Source organism: Astatotilapia calliptera, chromosome 7, assembly GCF_964374335.1.
Source record: "Astatotilapia calliptera chromosome 7, fAstCal68.1, whole genome shotgun sequence".
Classification (NCBI taxonomy): Eukaryota; Metazoa; Chordata; class Actinopteri; order Cichliformes; family Cichlidae; genus Astatotilapia; species Astatotilapia calliptera.
In genome coordinates, this window is record NC_137428.1 from 21,156,278 (window position 1) to 21,171,229 (window position 14,952).

Genomic DNA, 14,952 nt, shown 5'->3' on the forward strand with positions numbered 1-14,952 from the left:
TCTGAAGCATCATCTTTATTAGTAATACCACTATAGACAAACAAGGACAGAGGTTTCCTGGAGATGTACAGATTTAATATGGGAGATAGAAGTATCACATACACATCAAAAACTCTTTCTCTCAACTGGTTTCAGTATGAAGACTGTCATAAGTTATGAAAGGCTGCTCGGAAAGTTTTATTCATTCCATTCTGGACGATTCACTTTTTGACACAACTGTATTACTGAACATTATAGTGTAATTAAAAAAACAAAAAACAAAGCTACGAGTCAGCCAGTGCTGTCCACTTTAGACCCCTTTAGAGGTTTGTTTGTTTTGTTTTTTAAGCCTTTAAGTGTCCCTGCTCTTTCAAGTTCAAAAGTCCAGGTCAGGATGTGTTATCTGTTCTTCTTCTTGTCTTTCTTGCTCTTGCTCATGGAGCTCTGAGGAGTATTTCCGGAGAGGGCTGTAGCGTGGCCGCTGGACTTCAGATGGTCAAACAGCTTGTTTCTTGTGGAGAACTCGTTATTGCAAGTGACACAACGGAGGTTCACTTCCTTCTGGAGGTGGAAATGGAGATAAGTGATGAAAGTGACGATTGTTTTCTAACAAGTGCTGCATTTGAACTAATGAGACAGGGTGAAGCATGTCTCGCCACAGTTCTCACATAATAATTAGGATTTAATTAACAATATTGTACAAAAGTCTTGAGCCACATTTTATTTCTTTAAATTAGGAAATAATGCAAACATACAAGGAAATAAAGCATATAAGTAAAAAAAGTCTTCAGTGAAGAGTAGCTGAATCAACTCAAGGTTCAGATGCATCAGATCATCTCTTTGCTGAATTTTTAAGATAGGCGATACGGTGCTACTACTTTGATCTTCCACTAGCCCTGTTTCCTAAAAAGCTTTTAAGAACACAGTCCAATCCATGCTGAGATATGAGATATTTCCAGCTCTTTGGGGAATCACTTTGTTTCCAAAAATCCAGGGGTCTTTTTGCCTGTCAAGCTGTCATCTGTTTTTTGTAGATTGCAACATCTTTAGACACTGTTGCAAAAGTGCCTAAGGACGCCGTTTAAAATAGATTCTTTGCCAATTTATCTCTGCAGTGTCAATCCAACACTGCTTTATTGCGTGAGTTAGGTGCATACTTTCTTTTTTTGTTGGAATGGTTCATATTTTTCTAGAACATTAACAAACAAAAAAAATGTCTGAAGGTTCAGGTTCAAGGACTGGACTGAAAATGAGTGAAAAAATGTCTAAAGAAAAACTCTGAAAGACCTTCAGAAAATCTGTCTCCTTGAAAGCAAAGTATAAAGAAATGTGGGGCGGCTCAAGACTTTTACACAGTACAAGAAATATTTTTAAATAATCATCTGAATTCTGGATTTTACAAACCTCAGGAAACTGTTCTCCTGTGTGCTGCTTGACGTTCTTTGGTTTGTCTTTTCCTCCTCCCTTCTTTCCCTTCGTCTTCCCAGTGCTGCAGAGGTAACATTCACATCAAGGATACATTTAAAAAAATAATAAAAAATGTTATTACGCTGCACAATTTCACCTAGGAATTGGTTGGTTCCCTCCTCTATCGCACCAAGCTGAGCCCCACACATCCTCAATACAAATGACAGAGATTATTATTATATTATTTTTTTCTCTCCATTTCTTTTCGCCCATTTCTTTAACCCAGAATGAAAGAACAAACACTAACTGTCACATTGCTACAACATGCACATTATTGTAAAGGAAAGTACTCTTGAAGGAACACAACTCAATTCATTGTTCTGTTCATTTTGTCCATCATTTGGAAAGATTTTGGGCCATGGTGACATGCTGTCAGGGCTGGGCTATATCATACCGTTCACGGTAATACCGGTAATGTTGGGCAATGATAGGAAAATGAAACCTATCGTGCCTTTGTTTACATACGCGCATGGCGGAAAAAGTATGACGGCGGCGACGCAGAATGAGAACAGCGAAAGTGGATCGTTGAATGAAACTGATGAACCAGAAGTGGTTTGTAAAAATGCTGCAACTTCAGTGTGGAACTGGTTTGGCTTTCGTCCGTCAGATACACAACAAAGCACTATTTTTGGTAGCGCATGCTAGCGGGCCGTCGTTATTACCGTGTTTTTTGGAAAATACGGCACACTTAAAATCAATCCTTTGATTTTCTGACAATCGACAGTGCCCCTTATAATCCCGTGTGCCTTATGTATGAATTCTGGTTGTGTTATTGACCTCGAAACGATTTTATGTACACGGCGCTCGAAAATCTCTCAAATGTTTCAGTACGACTTTGCTAAGCTACGAAGCCGCACTGCTTGATGGATTGTCGTAGCATTACGGCAGGCACCTCGCGGAGTGATACGTACTGTGCTTCAACATAATATTACCGTATTGTGTGTGTATAACCCCTTTTTAAGTTTTGTGGATATTATACATGGTTATGCTGAGAATATGTCGGCCAATTTCCACTGGAAATGCCTTTTTGGTTAAACTGTCAGCAAGGAATTTGCACTGTTACATTTGTTATATAACTTTAATGCACATAAAAAACAGCTGCGTGTTTAAGTGAAAATACATTGATGTTTTTGTTTTTTTGCACTAATAAAGTTGAGGAGTTGTAAAGTATTTTGTCTAGTGTCAATTATACCGTCAGTTATATCATTATCGCAAATTTTCAAATGTATATCGTGATAAATATTTTGGGTCATGCTGTCCCCTCACTTTTAATAGACTTAACAGGTACTCGTGGCAGCTTTCAAACTAACTCAGAGTTCCTTGCTTCGTTAACTATTACACCACCTATCTCACTCACTCAAACACACACATATCAAATAAAGTGCTCAGGATAAAGTTTAAGGACAGTCTTGTAAGTATAAAAGCACTATAGGAATCTGACTCAAGAACCTCGGGAACAGGAACAACACCGCAGATTTAACGAGCCATTTAGAAACAATCTGCAGCTAATCAAAAATTTGACATAAACATTAACAAGAGATTGTGCATGTAAGACTGAGAGCTCATATATTCAGCCATGTAGATATATATATGTGTTAAACGGGTATTAATTTTACACCCTGCCAGGCCAAAAAAGTGAGAGCCTTACTCTGGGTGATTACTGCAGTGATTAATGTTTCGGCTGGTAGCAGGTCATTTAACAGCTTTAGCAGCTTCTTAATTCTTGCTGGACCAAGTTGTTCAAGATCCCCATGTTTTATGATCTGGCCGTTGCTGTGGCGATGGCTTGGGGAAATAAGGGAGCGGCCAAGAAGTAAAAACAACTCAGAAGATTGTTGAAACAACTCAAATTGAATTAAGAGCTGCCTGTGCGATATCAAAACCTGGAAGGGTAGTGCTAAAAGTGAGAGCATTTTCACTCCTACAATATGAAGTTTACTCAAGGGACAGGGACTGAACAGCTGTGTAACCTTAAGAAAACCATTTATCAGTGAGGCTAAAGGACACAAAAGGCTTCAGTTTGCCAGGGAGGATTAACACTGGACTCAATGGAAAAAAGTCATGTGGTCCAAGTCTAGATTTACCCTTTGTCAGATTGATTGGTGCATTAGAGTAAGGGGGCTACATTTAAGTAAGGGGGCTGTTACGTTCCCCCCGAAAGGGTCTAGGCATGTGAGTGAGGGGACTAGTAACAAATGAGTCCAGAACAGAATGAAAGGAAAACAGACCAGTGTTTTCAGTAAATAAAATAGTCTTTATTATAGATCATCTTAACATAAAGAGCCGGCAACGCCGTTTTACCAATAACACTTGGAAAAAGAGAAAAAGGGTTGCAACAACAAAGAACACAACAACCAAACAAAAACTCCACACCACGAGGAGGTACTTCCAGGGGCCCACAAGCTCACCCTGTCACTAACAGCAGCTGGCTTTGCTGCTGCCAAACAAAAACTCCACACCACGAGGAGGTACTTCCAGGGGCCCACAAGCTCACCCTGTCACTAACAGCAGTTGGCTTTGCTGCTGCCAAGGCTCACAAGCCCACACTACTCACGCAAAGCAGCTATGCTGTTTCCACAACTCCACACTTTGAGCAGGTTAACCACACACACGACACCAGAGAACACCCCACACCCTGTTCACAGCTCATCCCCAGCTTATATGACCTCCGAGAGGTGATTGCTGACTGGGCCCAGGTGGTAAATGAGTCCAATGAGCAGCAGCTGTGTCCTGGGGAGAGAGAAGAGCAAGAGAGAGACGGGGGGTGGAGCAAAAGAGGAGGAGGCGGAGAAAAACACCACACCCACACAAGGGCAGTATCAGGAGGCCCAGCTAGGGCCGTAACACCCCCTCCCATAAATACAAACCAGTGGTTTGTCATAGAACGTCCTACCCAGCTTTTAAACATATCACCTACCATCCACCATAATAACGGTTAGGCATACCCTGCCGAATCTGCCAAGACCTTTTTGATGGGTTGAAAACACTGCACGGGGTTGGCTCAAGTCCCTCAACATAGTGTCCCAAATGACAGCCAAATGTTTTTTGAGCCATCACATATGGAGAACCCATCAGGCAGCTAGAAGGCCTTACAGCAACACTTCTCTGACGCTTCTTCGCTAGGTCATGGCAAAAGGCATGCTGGTTAGCCAGAGGTGCAGGTTGAAATGGTTGTGTCACACACAATCTATCACACTGTAGGTCAGCTGGACCCGAGAGACCGTCATCAGGTGGCAGATTACAATTAGTTGATCTCTGACAGTGACCAAATGACACCACTGAGCAATTATGCTCCAACTGTTGCCTAGGACTGGCAACTTTGTCGGTTTGTGAACCACAGTTCACTCTTTTGAAAGCAGATCGATTTTGCTTTGAGTTTGCTTTCAAACAGTGAGCAACCAGGTGGCCAGGTTTGTGGCAGAAGAAACAGAGCTTTGTTTTGGCTCTTGAAACCACGCCTGTATCGGCTTTGTTAGCTGGCACACTCCTAACTCTCAAGACTGACTGTTTCTGTTTGTAGGCTCCACAATTTGCTATTAAATGGCCAGACTTTAAACAAAAAAAACACTTTCGTTTCACACTGGAATGGGACACAAGTACCTCACCCTTTCGGTACTGTGTAGCTGGCACATCACTAACCTTCACTGGGGCATCGCGCCGGTCATACCTACTGACACTGGTTTTATGGACGAGCGCGAACTCATCAGCCAGCGTCGCAGCCTGCTGTAGCGAGGAAACCTGTTCATTAATATATACCGCGATGCGCTCAGCAATGCAGTTCTTAAATTCCTCTATGAGCATTAGTTCCCGGATCGAAGCCAGGTCAGTGGCTTTGCAGGCCGCACACCACCGATCGAAAAGAACACCTTTTTCCCTGGCGAAATCAAGATAGGACTGACCCTGACCTCTTCTCAACCCACGGAAACACTGCCTATAGGCTTCTGGGACCAGCCCATAAGCCAGCAGGATAGCACTTTTCAACTTGTCATAGTCCAAGCTGTCCTCAGCTGACAACGAGGAACAAACTTCTTGAGCCTTACCCGCCAGCTTACATTGGAGCAAAATGGCCCACGAATCCCGTGGCCAGTGCAAGGCCGTGGCTATTTGTTCAAACGACTCGAAGTAGCTGTTGACCTCAGTGTCACGGAACATCGGAACCAGACGACTGTTTTTCCCTACGTCAAACGGGGTGTCTGCCTGACGAATGGAGGCAGTCGGAGGAAGGGAAACCTGCCGGAGTTCCAGCTGTCGCAACCTCACAGCTGTCTCTGCCTCCACCTCCACCTTCATCAGCTCAACCTCCCTAGCCCTAGCCAGTTCCGCGTCCAAACGCCTAAGCTCTAGCTCCCTTTTCAGCTGGAACTCTCTCTCACGCTGCTCCTTCTCCAGCTGGAGACGAGCCAGACGGACACGGAGTTTAGCATCCAGCCTCGAGCCTTCACTTGATTCAATGGAGAGGGGTTCGAAGCGAAGCACTGTCATGGGTTTGTCCTCAGGCAGCCCCTGATCAACAGGTGTCGACACCAATGGACCTACAGCTTGAGCTGGCGCCTGCAGAACGGGCTGAGACGCTGCACGACGCTCACCCTTAAACACTGCAATATCAAAGGTAGCCATTGACTCTAAAACAAAAACTACCTGAGGCTAACAATAACAACAAAGAAGCACCACCTCCAATACACAAATGAGAAACAGGCGGGAAAAGCGTGGCCACAGGTTAACCAATAAATAAAAATACCGCCAACCCTCTCCCCAGACCTGCCTACTAAAATCTTAGCCTAGTTAGCTTCTGGAGTGTACCAGGCTCGAGGCAACTTTAAAGGCTAAGCGTCAAGTGCACAAAGCACCGACAAGCCTACCCCCGACAGGGAACTAATCCCCACCCGGGATTACTCCGAAAATAATAAAGGAAAAATAAAAAATGAGTGCCTGAAGGAGGAGCTTACGCTCAGCTAGACACTCCCCTTTGCTAACTGGAGAGAGAGCGCAGCAGATACCATACAACTAAACAAGCCACCGGCAAACAACTCACTAAAACTCAATTGTTGTTCCTTCCATTCATATCCCGGACGAGCCCCCACTTTGTTACGTTCCCCCCGAAAGGGTCTAGGCATGTGAGTGAGGGGACTAGTAACAAATGAGTCCAGAACAGAATGAAAGGAAAACAGACCAGTGTTTTCAGTAAATAAAATAGTCTTTATTATAGATCATCTTAACATAAAGAGCCGGCAACGCCGTTTTACCAATAACACTTGGAAAAAGAGAAAAAGGGTTGCAACAACAAAGAACACAACAACCAAACAAAAACTCCACACCACGAGGAGGTACTTCCAGGGGCCCACAAGCTCACCCTGTCACTAACAGCAGCTGGCTTTGCTGCTGCCAAACAAAAACTCCACACCACGAGGAGGTACTTCCAGGGGCCCACAAGCTCACCCTGTCACTAACAGCAGTTGGCTTTGCTGCTGCCAAGGCTCACAAGCCCACACTACTCACGCAAAGCAGCTATGCTGTTTCCACAACTCCACACTTTGAGCAGGTTAACCACACACACGACACCAGAGAACACCCCACACCCTGTTCACAGCTCATCCCCAGCTTATATGACCTCCGAGAGGTGATTGCTGACTGGGCCCAGGTGGTAAATGAGTCCAATGAGCAGCAGCTGTGTCCTGGGGAGAGAGAAGAGCAAGAGAGAGACGGGGGGTGGAGCAAAAGAGGAGGAGGCGGAGAAAAACACCACACCCACACAAGGGCAGTATCAGGAGGCCCAGCTAGGGCCGTAACAGGGGCTATATTTGTTCTTATGCATTATGTGTTAATTAGCGTGTGGTTTTGCCAGCAGATCAAAAAAAATAAAATTCTGAGAATTTTTTTCCACTCTTTGTTGTCGTCAGTTGTTTTTCTGGGACAAAAACAAAACAAGTAGCCGGACATGCACAGGAGGAATGAGTAGTTGTTGGCTGTGTTGACTCAACGTGTAGTTCCAAGGTCACATCATCTAACTACGTCAGGTTAAGGGTGCAGATTTCCCACTGGAGCATAAACCCCCAGAGGCGGATGAAGTGATGCACCCATCATGCCTAGCGTCTTGCTTCAGTTGGTCGGGTCTAGCTTCAGCAGTGAGGTCAGCTGACTACCTTAATAAACTGAATGACCACATTTTTTCCCACCATTACATTTTTCCTTTCCCTGATGGCACAGCTATACTACAAGATGGGAACGCCAGGATTAATCTGGCACATGAAACATGTCCAGATCTCACAGAGAATCTTTGGGATGTGCTAGAACCGACTTTACGCAGCAATCCGAATTTCCCGTTAATACAAGCTTTTGGTGAAAAAAATACACAAACAACAAAAATGAACAGCCATGCAGTGTATACCATCTTAGCTCAGGTTCTCAGCATGCTTCAACTTCAGCAAGACAGAAAAAAGAGAGAGACAGAGAGAGAGACAGAGAGAGAGAGAGAGAAAACAACAAAACAAAAGCAACACTTGACCAGAAGACAGACCTAGAGACAGATAAGAAACCGAACTGACCTCTTGACCTCTGTGGGAGGTAGATCATCCTGCTTCTCAGGCTCCGTGGGGTCTGCTGCTGACTTCTTGGAGGCATCTTCCTCACAGGTGGTCAGTGCTGGTTCTTCCTCGTCTTCCTCCCCTGGAGCACTTTGCTATGGCATTGGAAAGAGAGGGCAGAAGTCTTCAGAAAGATTCAATTCACAAAACCAGGCAAGAACAACACAAGCGATGATGGTGATGATGGTACGCACTGGGGCCGCTTTCTGCTGTTTTCTTTTCCGCTTCTGTTTTTTGGACAGCCTACAGGAGTAGAAAGAGAGCTCAATAAAAACAACTCAACCTTTTTAATACGGTGCATCACCAAGAAGTTAAACAATTAGTATGCTATTAAATGGACTAAATGGGAGCCAAGCGCCACTAAATGGATTGTTTTCACTTATTTGTGCATTCATATTTGTATTACCTCTCCTTTGCATTTTCTCCACACTGCCTGATTTTTACATTTCCTAATGGATTTCTGATTACATTATGCTTGCCAATCAGGGTAGCAGAACAGTAAAAATCAAGTTTTGAGAAGGAAAAAAGACATAAAAAAATACAAAATTAAATATATACTTTTGCCTTGGCTTTTCCTCTTCCTCCTCTTCCCCCTCATTTTCATTCTCACTTCCCTCCAGATGCAAACCAAGTGCATCGTCTTCCTCCTCCAGCTGTTGCCTTAGCAAAGCCACCATCTCCCGATGCTTTTTAGACTTCTCGTGGTTTTTCATGCTGTGAAGAGGTGGTGAAGAAAGGGGGAGAAAAAATATAAAAAGCGTGATGCACACAGATAACAGTGATGACGCTGTTCAAACTCATCTGAGATATATATAAAACAAAGAAAAGTTGCAACCTTTTTGAGTGCAGTGCTGAAAAGGTAACGTTTCACACTCACGCTTTATCTGACTTGAAGGATTTGTCGCACGCTGGGCAGTACAGATCATCGTAATCGTCAATCGTCAGCTCGTCTCCATCCGGCTGCTCGGCCTCTGTGATTGAACATTTACATGCATTTAGTGTAGAGAGACAGCCAGCAAACAGGAGGCTTTACTGTACACAAGCTTTAAATCCTTAAAAGTTGGATTAATGCTGCATTCCTTTTACCCTGAAAGTCGAGGAACCAGAGCTGACCATGTTCCAGTTATAGCCCTAGTCATAGCCAGAAAAACAGGCAGAGTTTTTTCTGTTTGATTTTTTTTTTTTTTAAACCATTCTCCTATCAAAGTAGACCCTCTCAGTCATCACTGACAGCAGCTTTCTTCTGTTTTCCTTCATTAAAAAAAAGGCGCTGCAGCTCGTTCATGGAAAGAACATAGTTGGTTCTCTTTATGGCTCGTTTAGGGAGTCACAAATCACAACAGCACAGTACAGATTAAAATTCTACACTTGCTGCTGCCATCTTGGATTATAAAAGTCAGGGATTTTTGAGTGGGAACTTGGGATTTCGGACTTCCCATTTAATATGAACCACAGCATTAATGTTGATATAATATCAGCACCAATTGTATTTATTAGCACATTTATTTAAACTCAATATGCTTAAGACAAAAATCTAAAAACATACAAACCTGCAAGAGTTTAAGATGAAAACACAAAAAGTAAAATACAAAAAACACACACACATAATGTGTGTAAGTTATTAACAGCAAGCCTGTGATAATAAAAGTGGTTCCGTCTGTTTCTGAGTGTATGCACAGATTTGATTGACCTCAGGTTTGCAGGCAGCTTATTCCAAAGAACAGGACAAGACTCAGACAGTGTTCAGTTCCTGCTGTTCATGCCAGAAAACTGAGGAAAGTTGTGACTGGATATGCTTATTATCAGAGATTTTATAAAAGGAGGAGATCTAGCACACAAAGGCTCCTGAACTTGATCCTACATGGGATGGTGGTTGTCCCACTTTGCTCACAGACAGCCAATCGGCCACTGAATCAGCTGCCTGTGGTGGCAAAAAGTATTCAATGCATCAACAGTTTTCTAAGTAAATACATTTCTAAAGGTGCTATTGACATGAAATTTTCACCATATGTTAGTAACAACCCATCCAATTCACACATGCAAATAATTGGAGGTTTGATTCAAGTTTTTTGTAATAATGAGAAAAGACACAGGGAAGAAAGGAAGGAGCAATAAGGTGTGGAAAGTCATAACTGAAGCTGAAATCTATCAGCAATTACAAAGCAATCTTGCCACTTAGTGCAAATTATTATCAGCTGTTCAGTCCCAACTGATGGCTTATAAAAAAGATGTCTCATTACCAAGGTAATGAAACAAGAAACATCTCATGATGCGTAAAACCAGTGAGCTCTCACAAAACATACTGATAGCAGTATGTTTTGAAGGTTCCAGTGGGCACTGTTGGGGTTATAATCCAGAGGTGGAAAGAACACAATTTCATCATGAACCGACCATGGACAGATGTTCCCCGCAAGATGGACCAGGCTTAGAAGAGTTGTCCAAGAGCCAAGCACCACAAATACTGGGAGAGTACAGTCTGGTCAGATGAGACCAACATTGAACCCTTTGGATGCCATAACACACCATGTTTGGAAGTCAAAAGGCCCTGCATATCACCCCAAAAACACCATACCAACAGTGTAGTTTGGAGGTGGGAACATCACAGTGTGGGGCTGTTTTTCAGCATGTGGCACTGGAACGCTTCATCTAATTGAAGAACGGATGAATGAAAAAAATGTACCGGGACATTCTTGATAATAATCTGCTGCCATCTAGCAGGATGATGAAGATGAAACGAGGGTCGACGTTTCAGCGAGACAATAATCCCAAACACACAGCCAAGGAGACTCAACTGGTTTCAGAGAAAGAAAATAAAGCGGCTAGAATGGCCCAGCCAACCACCTGACCTGAATCCAATTTAAAAATCTATGGAAAGAGCTAAAGCTCAGAATTTGTAGACGGGGCTCACGGAGCCTTCAGGATTTTAAAGATGTTTGTGTGGAAGAATGGGCCAAAGTCAATGCATGCGACTAGTTTCTCCATGCAGGAGGCATCTTGAAGGCTGCTAATATTCAGATGCTTGTCATATGCTCAACTATTGGAATATCTGTTCAGGACTCGACAGTAAACGATCAAAGCCAGCAATGAGCACAACCGAAAAACTCACAATTGGCAATTTAAAAATCTGATATTCTGATATAACAGTCGATTTTTTTCCCTGTCAGCCACACCAAACATCTGTAATTATTTATTTACTCTTTTATGCTCTACTGGGCTCGGGTCAACTGATTCTTGTGTTTGTGGCATTCCAATTGCGTGCCTAAAAACAGGGAAGTTTCAGAGTGGCCTCTAGTGGACAAACTGTGCAATATCAACACAATCATAACATGGTTAATATCTAATATCAGCTGATAATATCGGCCTGCCAATAAATTGGTTGGGCTCAACTGAACATGCAACAGCTGCATGCAGACAGTGTCACACCAATAAAAATGAACACATCACAGCCATTAATCATAAATCAGAAACAAACATGACACAGTTTAAGGCTACGGCCGCTGCGACTGAGTCACCCCGAGTCGGCACTCATGATCACAGATGATCAGCCTCGCCGGCATTCGGTGAACTCTCTACTTCCGTTTTATGCAGCCGCAGCGGAAGGTGCACCGACTCCCGCTGAATTCACCACCAGCTGCGCCGCTGTTTCAATGCACGATTAGCCTTTCTTCAGGGTCGGCCGTAATACAAACATTATTCCAAGCGATACAATGTCGTCAGATAATGCAAAGGTCCTCATAAAAAATTCGCTCTATGACCTTTCGAGGCCATGCGCTGATCTACAGCCCAGCCTTGGATTTCTCTAACTCATAAAAAAAAAAAAAAGATGTATTGCATGTCACTGAACTGCACTAACTTTAATGACATTGGCTACAGTAACTGTTTACATTCCTACAATTATTTACTTTTTGATACAAGCAGCTTTGAGAAGACCATTCATTATTGTACTACTTGCCATATATCATTTAAAATATAAAAAACATAAAGCAAACAAGGAAATGCTTCCAGTATGTTGCAAAATCCGTGACTGTTTTCTCAGACATGGACTCGATATATGCTCGTGTCTCAGATGTAAAAAAAACCCAACAAGAACAATAATAAAAAACTTCTTTTTTTCAGTATCTGCATCCAGCATCAGTTCATCCAACACTGCATTTACTGAAAACTTTACGCCCACACGACCAACACAGCTTTTTCCCTGCAGACTGCGCCTCAACCTTCATAGTTAAGGTAGCTGTGTTACATCACTTAGAACTCCTAGTCAAGTGCAGTTATGGGAGTAGCATGTCCAGTTCATCTGTATATGGATGTGTCCGTCTCTGATGTGCTGTTGAAGGTTGGAAAGTTAGAAAGCCTATAAACAGATGGGATAAATCCAGGTTTTAATTGGTCTACTGTTTACCAGTAAATGTGTCATCACTGTTTACATATTTGAGGGACCGCATGTTGTGTAGCTATGGAGCTGACCTTCTGAGGGCCCCTTTATAGCTGCCGTTCGGCACGACAAAGTTGATGTCAAATTGACGTCATGTCTGCTGTCGCAAGCCGCAGTTTCTGCCGGTCGTGAACCTCTCGATTTTTGAAACCTAGCGTGTTGCGCCCTTGCCGCTGAGTTGCAGGCATGAGTGCGTGATTGTGTCGGTTTGTAATGATTTATCAGTGCAGAAGGTCAGAGACTGACACATTATACAGAAGTTGCTATAGTTCTAAAAGATCAGACTTAACTGCTCCCACACCAGAGCTGACACGAAGGTGTTGTCTGAGTAACGACACCTATCGTTCAGCAGAATACTGCAGCGATGAGCATTAATACTTGTTGCTGTGTGGTGACGTTACCGACGGCGTATGACATATAATGGGGACACAAGTGTGACATGAGAGAAGGTAACCCTTACCTCCGCCTTCTTCGCTGTTCTTCTCCAGCTCCTCTTCCTCACTTTCAGATGCATCTCCAAACTCTTTTCCGTACTGAGCTTCTATCTGCTGCAGCTCCTTCTCGAGTTCAGACATGGCCGCCCAGCTCTGCTCCTTATACTCCTCTGCCAGTCTTGGATGGACATACAGAGCAGTGTCAGGAAGAAATTTTAAAAACAAAAACTCAAATCTGTCCCCAGCTACTCATCTTTTACTCACTTGGCCTGTTTGAGCTTCTGCTGCCGTCTCAGCTCCTCCACTTTCTTAATCTTCTCGGCATTCTGCTCCTCCACCAGTTTCCTGTGGGCCTGCACGCGGCGGTCGCGCTTACGCACAAAGGCCACCAGCTGTCGCACCAGATCGTTGCGCTCCTTTCGAGCTTTTTCTCGAGTCTTTTTGTTCTCCTTCTCCATGGCCCTCTTCTCCCAGCGGTTGGAGGCCTGCCTCGTATCGTACTCCTCCTTCCAAGCAAAGTTTTTGCGAGTGCAGAAGCTTTGCCAGTAGCCATAAAACACATGCACTACCTGCGATGCAAACACAGAGAAAGCAAGACTTGAAGAGCAGAACACAGATCTTTGTTTGTTTTACGCACGGGAAGTAGAAGCTAAAGGAAAACAAAAAAAAACTGCTTTCTGTTTGAAACAGCTGCTGACGTGTGTTTTAAAGCCTTACGGTATCGTAATCACTCTGCGAGTCCCCGAAGGGAGGAAACTCCTCTTCCTCTTCCTCATCTTCCACCTTGCTGTGTTCCATCTCCTCCTTAACAATGGACTCAAAAAGATTCCTGTAAACGGTGTAAAAGCCCTAGGGAGAAAGGAAACAGTAAAAGAAAAAATCTGAGAGACACAAAGAATTTTCTTTCCCACAGTCCCTCAGGGCAGCGCTGCCAGAACGATCAGCGAATGCTGATGCAGTAGCTGGGTTCAGGGTCAAGGCAGGGGCATGCTGTGTAGGCTGAGATGGTACAGCAATATACTTCAGAGTCTACCCTGACCCTCTAGTTCATTGTCATAGCACAAATATTCCACTAGGGGTCAGTCTCGCTCATCAGACACCTTCAACAGCCATTAATGAGCGGTCCACTGAAGCACATTGAAGATGGGAAGATAAAGGATCTCAGATAAATCTCCATCATTAAAATTTACAGCTGTGATCTTTGATTCTAACAAACGACAATCAGCTGATACCACGATCGACCAAAAAACGAATTTGTAGTCTTCAAGTAGGATCTACTTTGATAGTGAACCCCAACTTGATTTGGACCGAGCACACATCAGTTTCATTTTAGACAACAGCGTAACCTCCAAGACTGCACATACAGCTGCATTCAGCTCCAGTGGTTCTTTGTCAAATATATATTTTGGAAATTGAGACAAAAAATATATAAATAAAAAGCCTTGGTAGAAATTTTAATGCTTGCTTTACCTTGGTTTCTTTTATTAATTCACTTTACTACTCTCTCCACACTTTGGCTACGTCCACGCTAGCCTGGATGAATTTGAAAACTGTGTTTTTGTCTGAAAACGCTGCGCGACCACACATCGTTTTCGGTCGTTTTCACAGAGTTGTGCGTCCACATTGAAACGGCCGAAAACGCTTACGTTCCAGTACTGCATATACGTGAAACGCAAGACGATTCAACCTACCTCATTCCTGTCTACCGTTTATTTACTTGCCGGCTCTTTGAAACGTCGCAGCAAAATGCTGAGGAAAAGCCCCGCGTTTTTTCAATGGACTAACAATGAGGTGGAGTTGTTGCTGTGAGTAACACAAAAGTACAAAGTTGCAAAAACGAAGACAATTAAAGAATTTGAAGAAAAGCTGTTATCTCAGGTGTGAGTGGTGCCACAGCTCCAGAGTTGAGTTTCTCTTCCAAATGGCCCCAAACAACTTATGTGGGATTTGTTTTGAGTTCCAGGGCATTTTTATTACAGCCATGGTTATCGCACATCCTATCGAGTTTATCTCACATGGTTTACGCTCCTGGTAAGCCTCACAAACTTAAGCCTTGAAT

General features: G+C 43.4%; 1 protein-coding gene across 1 annotated transcript in view; it reads right to left on the reverse strand.

The window, feature by feature from the left end:
- The window catches only part of dnajc21 (DnaJ heat shock protein family (Hsp40) member C21), a 16,302-nt gene continuing 1,350 nt past the window's right edge, over window positions 1-14,952 (reverse strand). The window contains exons 4-12 of the mRNA XM_026173587.2: window positions 13,611-13,742; window positions 13,158-13,462; window positions 12,920-13,071; window positions 8,905-8,998; window positions 8,586-8,741; window positions 8,222-8,270; window positions 7,989-8,122; window positions 1,384-1,468; window positions 1-540 (exon numbers count right to left, since the gene is read on the reverse strand). Coding sequence (XP_026029372.2) covers window positions 379-540; window positions 1,384-1,468; window positions 7,989-8,122; window positions 8,222-8,270; window positions 8,586-8,741; window positions 8,905-8,998; window positions 12,920-13,071; window positions 13,158-13,462; window positions 13,611-13,742 — 1,269 coding nt within the window. The 3' untranslated portion in view covers window positions 1-378. The remainder of the gene's footprint in view (window positions 541-1,383; window positions 1,469-7,988; window positions 8,123-8,221; window positions 8,271-8,585; window positions 8,742-8,904; window positions 8,999-12,919; window positions 13,072-13,157; window positions 13,463-13,610; window positions 13,743-14,952) is intronic.